The sequence below is a fragment of the Corylus avellana genome, chromosome ca6, assembly GCF_901000735.1.
Source record: "Corylus avellana chromosome ca6, CavTom2PMs-1.0".
Taxonomy (NCBI): Eukaryota; Viridiplantae; Streptophyta; class Magnoliopsida; order Fagales; family Betulaceae; genus Corylus; species Corylus avellana.
This window is the reverse complement of record NC_081546.1, coordinates 29898012-29909756: the sequence shown is the minus strand read 5'-3', so window position 1 is coordinate 29909756 and position 11745 is coordinate 29898012. Positions and strand designations below refer to the sequence as shown.

General features: G+C 31.3%; 1 protein-coding gene across 1 annotated transcript; it reads right to left on the bottom strand.

Moving 5' to 3' along the window:
- Positions 1-4275: 4275 nt before the first annotated feature.
- On the bottom strand, positions 4276-5893 carry LOC132184701 (patatin-like protein 2). Its single transcript, XM_059598425.1, has 5 exons — positions 5759-5893; positions 5279-5650; positions 4978-5139; positions 4566-4868; positions 4276-4455 (listed from the first exon to the last, which is right to left on the bottom strand). Exons 1-5 carry the CDS (start codon positions 5891-5893, stop codon positions 4276-4278), a joined length of 1152 nt encoding a protein of 383 aa, XP_059454408.1.
- Positions 5894-11745: the final 5852 nt, after the last annotated feature.

Below are 11745 nucleotides of genomic sequence, written 5' to 3'. Positions count from 1 at the left end.
TTTGTCAATGTCTAGTTCAATCTTGTGCTTCCAAGTTTTTCTTTCACACGGCGATGTAGATATTTCCCATCGTATTTTGGTCCGTAAATAGCTTTGACAGTCTTCGTAGCATATTTAAATAGCGGGAAACTGTATGTATTGTAAACATGCATGAGATCGATCACGTTAATTATAATCCAAATAAAAAAACATATATATAATCGGTATATATTGACACAATTACTTGTATTGTGGAAAGATTTTAGGACTGTGATTGAGGTAAAAGTCATTAATATCCTTATCAGCAAACAAAGGTCTCTTCTTCTCATTGGGGCTCGTTAGCATGGCTGTCACAAGACCGCCCGTGCTTGTTCCTGCAATCACGTCAAAATAATCCGCGATTCTTGCATCTTCACCGTCCAGCTTCGGCATCCATCATATCCCAAAAAATAGTAAGCTTTAGTGCTTGAAGAATTAACATTTATAGGAAATTATAGAATCAATTGCACCAAAATCTATTTATTGTACTTGAAGCTCAGACTCTAGGAAACAAAGAATAGTTCCGGAGATAAGCCCTCTGATTCCACCTCCATCAATACTGAGAATGGTGATCAGGTTTCCTTAAGTTGGAGGCTGGAGGGGTGCATGTAGTGTTGCTTCCATGAGGGACTACGTACGTACTGAGGGTGCAGCTAATTATGTGTGTACGTTATGTACGTGAGAGAGAGAGAGAGAGAGAGAGAGAGAGAGAGAGAAAGCTTTTAATGATCTGGATGCAACTTTGATAAAACCTTGGGGAGAATTTATAGAGTCATCTTTCTCACTTTCCAAGTTTCTGCAGCCTTCTCATGGATCACGCTCCCAAAAAAGGGTTATTAAAAAACAAAGAAGCTTAACTTTTACTATAACTAAGGAAGTATATTCATAATGATTGAGACGTGTGAATTGGTCCCAACGTGCAACGCACTTGCAATATTAAATCAATTAAGTATTTAGAAAATGCATGTACCTTCTCTATCATGCAATATATAGTACTGGCATGTTATTTCCACATTATTTTCTAACATTTAAATATAATATATACATTCTATTGTGGGTGAAGTAAAATAGCACACGGCGTGCCACTTTAATGAATTTTTTTTTTTTTTTTTTGCACAGGCGTGCACAGCATGCCGTGTGCTGTGAATCAGGACTCTTCTATTGTAGCGATCGACAGTATTAAGGCTATTTTCAATGAAATTTATCATGAATAAATTTCAACATGTTGAACATGATAAACATGATCATTTGCATATGCATGTGCTAGCTGCTAGATGTCATATATATTTTTAATTTTTGGATCATCACTTACGCAGGGCGGAATATCAAGCTATTGACTCTTGGGGGATCCTTGGGTGGCCAATGTCATTTTTATTTTTTTATTTTTTTATTTTTTTTATGGACATGTCACCACAATTTTAAATTTTATTTTTAACTTAAAAAAATTATAAAATTGGATTTACTGATAAAATAATTTATCATTACCTAAAAAAATAACTTTATAAGGTACGTACCTCCAACCGTACGTCTTTGTTTAAGCTTCTTAGAGAAATTCTTTTAACCTATGCTTAGTTAACTAATTTTGGCTATACAATCCTCTTTGTTTATGGACTAATTAAAGACTCTCAATCAGAATTTTACCTTTTTATTCTTTCCGTCAAAGAATATATATATATATATATATATATATATATATTTGACATGTCCGCACATAGGCAACCATCTCTGGCCTTATCAATTTCATGTTAAAAAAAACTAAAAAAGCTGAATTAATTATTGATCTTTTAGATCTATAAGTAAAATTAACAAAGTGATAATTCAATCTAAACAGTTGTAATTAGCTGTCAAAATTAAGAGGGAAAATTTTGTTGGGTGTTTATTAATTTCTTCCTTGTCTTTTAATTTGTTTTTGGTAATTAAGTACTGCTCCTTCTTCGGTTTATTTCGTCTAATTAATTCCAATTATTTTATTTGTGTCGTGTAACCTGGAGATGCTGGGGCCTCTTTGGCTAAACTCAACGTAAAAATAATGCCAAGTAAGCAATTCAAACACGAAAAGCAAATGATAAACGTGAAAATGGAATAATTTCTATTCTAAAAAAATGCTCGATTGGGTTAATATATAATACATCGATCGTTCTCGTCCTTAAGGTTTCTGACAATATATATCACTCTCAAAATATATACATATACATAATTAGTATTTCATGAAGAAAAAATATCCTATATATATATTTAATTCGGTGGAGTAAACTGATCTTTTGGTTTTAATATTAATTAATATAATATGCTTGCAATAAAAATATACACGTTTACTTTATCTACTTGTTTCTATTTGGTTTTCGCTTTTAGGAAATTTTTTTTTTTCATTCCTTCTTATCTAAAAAAGGGTTTTCTCGGGTGTACGTGGAATATTTGGCAGCTAGCAAGCAAGCTATGAGAATCTGTGGAACTTGTAAATTGGCCTCTAATTAATTGCAACTAAATTTCTCTTGCCGGCCGGCCGATTTCAACTTTTTAGTGCGCCATCTCTAATTCAGCTTATGGATCTAAGAAGTTTCCATAGGATATAGTTGTGGATTTTATTCCTTATTGCTATCACACCACGTTTACATTGAAATTTTTTCAAAATTCCTTATCACACATAATCTCATGTCATGGAGGATCATGTACCATTAGCTCACCCCAATATCTTTTATCCTACCCATGCTAAACACAAGGCTAGTTCACAGTTAGTCCGGCTAGGTTGTCCTTAATTATTGTGCTTAAATAAAAATTTGGAATGCAACCCTAGCCTAACAAGAAATTAAAATTGCTAAATTAGTCTTTATTCGCGCCAATTTGAGATTAATTAAATATTTTGGTATGCCATTTATTTTTGATGTCCTCATTCGGGCTACGTCATTGATGTAGGACCATATTTACCTATATTTTTTGTGAAAACGAAAATAAGGAAAATATCAAAAATAATATTGGAGCAATTCTGTTTGATCAAAATTTTATCCGTTCTCAAACAATAGAAATACAAAAGGGAAGATTGTCACGATTCCCGCTGATTGTCAATTTTATATTATGATTTATTTTTATTTTATTAGGATTTTATTTCATTTCCTTAATAGGGTTATATTTGATTTAATTATTTTTCTTTCCTATTAGGATTATGTTTACTTTCCTACTAGGATTAGATTTACTTTCTCTACTAAAAGTAGGTTTACTTTCTCTACAAGTATTTCTCTTCTATAAATAGGTTTGTTTGTTATGTTAAACTCAACTCAATTATTATCAAATCAGAGAATTTCCTCTCAAATATTTTGCGGAGTTTTATCTTTCTTTTAATTAGTCTGCGGGCTCTTTGATTAGTTACCTTAGTCTTCCACTACGTAAAAGCGTTAGTTACATTTGCGCTATCACTTCAAATTACTAGTTAAGTTATAATTAGAACTCTTTATGCTTATAAAGTATAGTCTGACCTAATAGAAATCGATATGAGATTTAATTAGCACCTATGAGTAGGGGCGGAATTAGAATTTTAGTTTGGGGGAGGAAATTTAAAATGTATATTTGAAATTTGGTGTTCTTGGGGTTTAAGGCAAAAGTATTTTAGGGTCTATTTTATTAAAATATATATATATATTTTGGAGCCACCTTAAGGTGTTTTTTGCTGCCATGGTGCCTATGTCGATCTGTTATGTTTTTTTTTTTTTTTTAAGGGAATCTTTCATATTTATTCATTGAAAAAAGATTAACATAAAGTCCTTACATCAGAGAGTATGAAGCTCCGCATTGACTACTCATCTTTTCAATGTAAAATTGAGAAGGCCTCCTAATTAAATTTTATAGGAAAATATGGTGAAGAAAATTGTATGATGCTGGCCTTGTCGTTCAATCAAAAAGTTGAAACATGCGGAAGAAAATTGTACAATGCCTTTTATTCGGTAATCCTTAGGTTTTACATAAAACCCCTTACAAGTTGTAAAAGTAATTAGGAAAAATGTCCCTAATCTTTTACTTTATTTGAAAGGAAAGATATATATCTTAATTTTCACCCAAGGGATTACATTATATGAAAAGAAATGCCATGTATTGAGCTACAGCCCATTGGAATTTGCAGCAGACTTATTAGCATGGCGAAGCCGCTTCTCTTTAGAGAGTAGCCCCGCAAACCTGCAACAAATTAATAATTAGGTTAATTTTGATCATTAATTAAGTATACCATAATTAATTAATTAAGGTGATCATAGTAGAAATTAATAAACCCTACCTTGTGAGAGCCTCTTTATTTGTCTCATGATCACCATAATTGACGTCCAGGCCAGTTTCCAAATTGACCTTGGAAACTCGTTTCTTAAGCAATTCATCGCCAACTACAACAAGATCGTTCAAATTCTTCTTTGTGGCTATATCTACGGAAGATACTTCCCCACTTAAATTGTCATCCTGCATCCATCGGTCGAGATCGATTGTTATAAATAAATAAAAAATCGAACAGTCAATCAAAAGCTTTAATTTGATCAATCTCAAAAGATGGGCATGGATGGTATATATACCTGAATTCGGAGGTAACTTCTCTCACATTGAAGAGCTCGGAAAACGTCAGAAAGGTGGAAATCCACCATATCTGCACTTGCTTGAGAAAACACGTCAACTATTGGGGTTCCACCATTACTAGTTAACCAATTTAAGAGACCCCACTTGGCTGCCTCATGCGCGTTGTATTTCTCTTCAGCTTTAGCACACCCTGTTCCGATTGAAATCACCAGAAACCGTTCATAATCCATCGGTTTTATAGGATGGAAGTGAGGGCTTTTTCTGGTCACCTCCTTTGTTACTTCGCCAATGGCAACTAAGGCCTACGTGAGACGTACAAATTAAAGTTAAAAACTTGTTTGGGTACGTTTATATATATATATATATATATATATATGAAATTAATTATTAATTTGATTTATTTATACTGACTGGATTATTTGCAGCGATGCCCCCGTCTATAAGGTGAAACTCTCTCACATTTCCTGCTGGATCTTTGGTTTCAAAGTAATGAGCTGGAAGATAAGTGGGTGCTGCTGATGTGGCAATGCACACGTCTGAGAGCAACGCATTCAAGCTTGGGTTTTTCTTCACCTACATGCACAGAAACAACAATATATATATTCGACGTTCAGCTCCATATATAATTATGAATTTATGATTATAATTATATATAGTTGATCGATCGACATCGTTTTATACGTCATTTAAGTTTGGGTGAAGAAGTTTAAACCTCGAAGCTGGAGAAGATGGTTGGCTGGAGTCGCTTGATGTCAAACGTTGGGATAACAACATTTGTCAATGTCTGGCTCAATCTTGTGCTTCCAAGTCTTTCTTTCACAAGGCGATGTAGATATTTCCCATCGTATTTTGGTCCGTAAACAGCTTTGATAATCTTCGTAGCATATTTATACAACAGAAAACTGTACTGTGGAAATATTTTAGGACTGTGATTTAGGTAAAAGTCTTTAATATCCTTGGCAGCATACAAAGGTCTATTCTTCTCATTGGGGCTTGTTAGCATGGCCGTCACAAGACCACCCGTGCTTGTTCCTGCAATCACGTCAAAATAATCCGCGATTCTTGCATCTTCACCATCCAGCTTCTGCATCCATCATATATATATATATATATCCCCAAAAATAGTAATTAATTAAGCTCTACTACTACTTGAATAATTAAATTTTACTTAATTTATATTAATTGATTGTACCTGGAGCTCAGACTCGAGGAAACAAAGGATAGTTCCTGGGATAAGCCCTCTGATTCCACCTCCATCAATACTGAGAATGGTGACCAGGTTTCCATAACTTGGAGGCTTGAGGGGTGCATGTAGTGTTGCTTCCATGAGCTAGGGACTACTGAGGGTGCAGCTAGCTAAGTGTGTTGTGTGTGTGAGAGCTAGAGAGATGGAGAACTTTAACTTAATGATCTGGATGCCTCTGTGATAAAACCTTGGGGGAATTTATAGAGTCATCTTTCTACCTCACTTTCCAAGTTCCTGCAGCCTTCTCATATGAATCACGCTCCAATCAAAAAAAGATGCTTCAAAGTTAATTGACCAACTTTTACTATTACTAAGGAACCACGCATATTCATTTTGATTGGGACGTATGAATTAATTAATCCCAACGTGAAACACACTTGCAATAAATCAAGTATTTACGAAATGTCTTCTCTATATGCAGCGACAATATTGAGGCTATTTTCAACTTAATTTATCATCAATAAATTTCAACATGTTGAACACGACAAACATCATTTGCATGTTAAGGCTAAATGTCATGTTTTAAAATTTTGTATCATCACTTACCTAGGGGTGGATTTAGCTTTTGACTTTGGGAATCCTTGGGCAGTTGGTCGGCCAATGTCATTTTCTTTGTTTTTTTTTTTTGCTTATGCCACATGCAACCGGTAACCAAGTTTAAATTTTATTTTTAACTTAAAAATTTATAAAATTGGGTTTACTGATAAAATAATTTATTATAACCTACCTAAATAACTTTATATAGGTACCTCCAACCGTGTTTGTTTAAGCTCACAAAGGGCTTCTCTTCCGGCAGAGATATTCTACATGCACTTTAAAATAAAACTTTTAGTACTTTGTAAGTTTTTTTTATTATTATTTCTCTCTTTCTCTCTCCCCTTTAAAGTAGAAAAAAAATAATAAAAATAATATTTAAAAAAAGTAGAGAGTTGAATAGCTCTTCTTTATTTGGATAGAGATGCTTTGAACCTATGTCTAGCTAATTTTTGCTATACTATAGATCGTCTTTGTTTATAGACTAATTTTTTATTCTTTCCATCATAGATGCTCATATGACTAATTGGAACTTTGTTCCAATTAGATTAATTCTATTATAATTATGCCTTCACGTGAATAAAGTATCAAAGGCAGCTCTTACCGGGATTGATCTTGCTATCTCACAAGGCTGCAACAATTTGTTGATTGAGGGTGATTCTTTGGTTTCTATCTTAGCCATTAACAATCAGAATCTCTTCACCGAATGGACCATTGCTCCAATCATTGCCGACATTCAGTTGAAACTTCAGCATTTTCAAGTTTGGAATGCTACAAAAGTTTCTAGAAGTGCAAACTTTCGTGCGCACCACCTCGCCAAGTGGGCCGCTACCAACCTTGTGTTTGGTAGCATTCCCAATTCCTCTTCCATCTTATCTTCCATTAGAATTAATAGTGGGAAGGATCCCCCTTTGTAACCCTTCCCTTTTGTTTGTATTTGCTCAAAAAAAAAAAAAAAAACCTTCAATTTGTATTAAATTAAACCATGCACATGAAATCAGATGTGGCATTTGGACCCCACTTATTATTTATTATATATTGTCTATATGTTTTATTTCTTAAATATTAAAGTAAAAAATGAAGATGAAAAACATAGAGTTTTCTATTATTGGTCAAATTTGATAATTGAGTGTGAAATTAATTGCAAAGACCACAATAAATTATTGGTTAACTTAAACACAAAGTCATTAGTCACTACTACCCCGACTAATTTTAAAAGTCCTTCTTGTATCACTCTTTTTGTATCTAGTAGCGGAGCCACTTAAGAGCTTGTGGGGCCTGTGGCCACCTGAGCCTTTCATTTTTTTTTTTTTAATAATTAAGGTTTGAAAATAGCCTCTACACATTTGTCATTTAAAAAAAAAAAAAAAACCACTTTTAAAAGATCATAGGCTCACTTGGTCTTTTGAAAGTCAAAGATTTTTTTTTTTTTTAATCACTCTAAAGTTTTTTATTGAATTATTGGTAGCAAACTTCTTTTCTCTAGGAAGTAAATAAGGCAAACTCATATATTATTTTGGTTTGCATCACCCATCAAGCACTATTTGCTACTTAGATAATATTATAAGATTCATATAAAATTAGCTTGTAGAAAATTTCGAAATATATATGTTTAAAAAAAAAAAAAAAAAAAAGAGTTGGATAGTGTTCATAATCAAAGCAAAAAAGTAAACACTTCCGATGTATATAATTTATTTCATGATTACTTGTGTGTGTGTGTGTGTTTTTCTACTCTATGATTGTTTATTTGTTGTTTATCAATGGATGTGTGTGTGTTTCTATTATATGTTTGTTTATTTGTTGTTTATCAATGGTTGTTTCTTATATAATTTTAATTTAAAAATTTAGGTTCTTAAATTACAATTTCAAAATTAAATGTGTACGTGTGTGTGTGTGTGTTTCTATTCTATGATTGTTTATTTGTTGTTTATCAATAATTGTTTCTTATGTAATTGTAATTTAAAATTTTAGGTTCTTAAATCACAATGTCAAAATTAAAAACTATCTATCTAATAAAAAAGAAGTTAACATTTCAAAAAGTAATAAATCATTGGATTTTAATGACCAAATTTCAAATCTTAAAGGGTTGCTAAATAATATCATTCTAAAACTCTAGTTGTAAAAACCTAACGGTTGCAGTTAAAAAATATTAAATTTTTATTTTAAATTGTGTTTATTATATTTTTAAATTGACCCCTACAATAGTAAATTTCTAACTCCGCTACTGCAGTTGTATCACTCTAAAAATGAGGTGGCTTTTAAAATAACTATTTGATTAAAATTCAATAATGATCAATCACAAGTTCAAAGGTAATTTTAAGAGTCACATCATTCTTTGAGAAATACAAGAGAGACTTGTAATATTACTCATAGCAACTACCTCGCCCACATCTCTTCCCCTAAGGCAACCATCCCTAGCCTTATCAATTTCATGTTAAAAAAAAAAAAAAAAAGTTGAATTAAGTATTGATCTTTTAGATCTGCATATAACATTTTGCAAAACCAAATGATAATTCAATCTAAATGTGCGGTTGTATAATTTTGTGATAGTATATCATGGAATTTAAGAACAATAGTCACAATGGAAGACTATTATTGACTTACATAATATCACTAAGTCACACTTACACTTTGAAAACTATTGTTGAGTTACAGTTGAAGTTTATCTATAGTTAAAGACTTATCATCTAGCTAGAGTAGAAATCTATTTGTATCCAACATGATTCTCCTATAAATATGAGCATATTATATTGTAAACAAAATTTAGAGAATAAGAGTTTAATGCAACCTTAGGAGCTTTATCCTAGGTCATAGACCAAACCACATAAATTTCTGTATCCTTATTTTTATTATTCTGCTTTATTATTTCCGCACTATTATTAGTTTTTTTCATAATTATCTGTTAAAAGAGAGAAAATTTTGTTGGGTGTTTATTCCTTGTCCTTTTAATTTGTTTTTGGTAATTAAGTGCTCCTTCTTCATTTTATTTCGTTTAATTAATTCTAAGTATTTTCTTTGTGCCAAGTAACCTAGAGAAGCTGGGCCTCTCTTTGGCTAAACTCAACGTATATATATATATATATATATATAAATGTAATGCCAAGTAAAAGCTTCAAATTAACACGGAAAGCATGCATGCATGATAAAGGTGAAAATAGAATAATCTCAATCTATTCTATAAAAAAAATGCTCGATGGTTAATACATAACACATCGATCGTTCTCGTCCTTAAGTTACTGACAATATATATCATTGTCAATATATAGATAGATAAGTCAGAGACGGAACTGGGGGTACTGGCAGGGGCCATGGTGCCCCCAAATTATAAGAGAAAAAAAATTGTAAGGAAAAAAAAAAAAAAAAATTCAGGTAAAAAAAATATATATTTTTGGTCCATTCCCAAACTTTTTTTGCCCTAGGTCCCCCAAATTCAAAGCTGGTTCCGTCCCTAAGATAAGTATTTCATGAAAAAAAATATATCCTATATTTAATTCGGTGAAAGGTGGAGTAAACTGATCATCTATTTAGTTTTAATATTAATTAATGACAGAAATTTCCCTCAAACTGGTTTGGGGGAAATTTTCTTCAACCTAGTCTAATAAGTGCCAATGTCATCTCTCACATATTTTTTTTTAATATTTTAACAGTCATTTATTGTCAATTAACTAATATAAGAATCTAAACATTAATTTCTTAAAAATCTAAAAATATTGAATGACATTTATTACTTATGGGAATATGTTGAAAAAAATTTTCTCCAAACCATTTAGTGAAAAATTGTATGCACAAGGTGAAGATATAATAATATTCATGCAATTAAAATATATATATATATATATATACACACGTTGTTTATGTTTGGTCTTCGCTTTCAGGGAAATATTTTTTTCAATATTCGTTCTTATCTAAAAGGTTTTTCTCGGGCGTGGAGTACTATTTGGCAGCAAGCTATGAGAATCTTATCCCCTTTCCCCTTTCCCCGCTTTGAATAAAAAAATAAAATAAAAATAAATAAAGCTATGAGAATCTTATATTATAGGGTAATTTTATTTTAAACTTTTAAATTATCATGCGATTTGATAAGTTTTTGAATTTTAAAATCTCTCAATTTGAATTCCTAAATTTTAATTGCAATTAATTTACTTCTTCTATCAATTTTTACCATTAAAATCCCCAAAAAAACAAAATTAACTTTAATAAAAAAAAAATTGAAAAAAAAGGTCACAGGATGGCCTAACTATGGGTCACCTTGTGATTTTTTTTTTAAAAAATAAATTAATTTGAAATTAAATGTAAATTTGGAAATATATTTTATAAAAAAATCAGAAGTATAAACGTCATTGTCTCATTTTTAGTGTTTAAAATTTGACGAAGGGGTTCAAATTAACTGTAATTAAAAGTTTATGGGCTCAAATTGAGAGATTTTAAAGTTCAAAAAGATTGTCAAATCACGTGATAATTAATTTAGGGGTTTAAAGTGAAGTTACCCTTATATAATATAATATGAATAGATTCAAGTTTTGTGGAACTTGTAAATTGGCCTCCAATTTGCAAAAGGAAAACAATTTCAAAATATTCATCAACTATATTTCTCTTGCCTGCCGATTTAAACTTTTTAGTGCTCCAATATCTCGAATTTAGCTTATGGATTTAAGAAATTTCCATAAGGTCTAGTTGTGAATTTTATTAATTAATTGTCGCTATCACACCACGTACGTTTACATTGAAATGTGTTCAAATTTCATTATCATACATAATCTCATATCATGGCCAATCTTCACCCTTAGCTCAGCCCAATATATTTTATTCTACCCATGCTAAACACAAGGCTACTTCACGGGTCTAGGCGCCTAGGCTGTCCTTATTGTGCTTAAATAAAAATTTGGAATGCAGCGCCCTGACAAGAAAATTATAAAACTAATTAATCTTTATTCACACCAACTTTAGACAAATTAATTTTACATACTATTTGTCTTTTACGTCTTCGTCTGGGTTATGTCATGCTATCCTCTAACACTCGATGGCGTTAAAAAAAAATGTTAGGTAGCTAGTTACATTTGCATTATCACTTTAATTATTAACTAATCAAGTTATAATTGGAACTCTTCACTTATAAAACTCAGTTTCCCATAATTAAAAATTAATATGAGACTTAATACCCATAAGTGTTTTTATAATCCATTCACTTTATATATGTTGGCTAGCTACTCACTTTCTCAATATAAAATTAGGAAGGCCTCTTAAATTTTTTATATAAGATGAAATATGCTGAAGAAAATTGTCTTATATGATGTCTCTTATTCAATAAACCTTGAGTTTTATTAGCAAATAATAATAATAATAAATAAACCTTGAGTTTTATAGAAAAGCCATTACAAGTTGTAAAAATAATAAATTAG

Coding starts and splice junctions, on each gene's coding strand:
- LOC132184701 (XM_059598425.1), bottom strand. CDS start 5,893: ATGGAAGCAACACTACATGCACCCCTCAAGCCTCCAAGTTATGGAAAC. Junction 4,869..4,977: donor GCATCGCTGCAAATAATCCA/GTCAGTATAAAT, acceptor CGTCTCACGTAG/GCCTTAGTTGCCATTGGCGA. Junction 4,456..4,565: donor GAAGTTACCTCCGAATTCAG/GTATATATACCA, acceptor CGATGGATGCAG/GATGACAATTTAAGTGGGGA.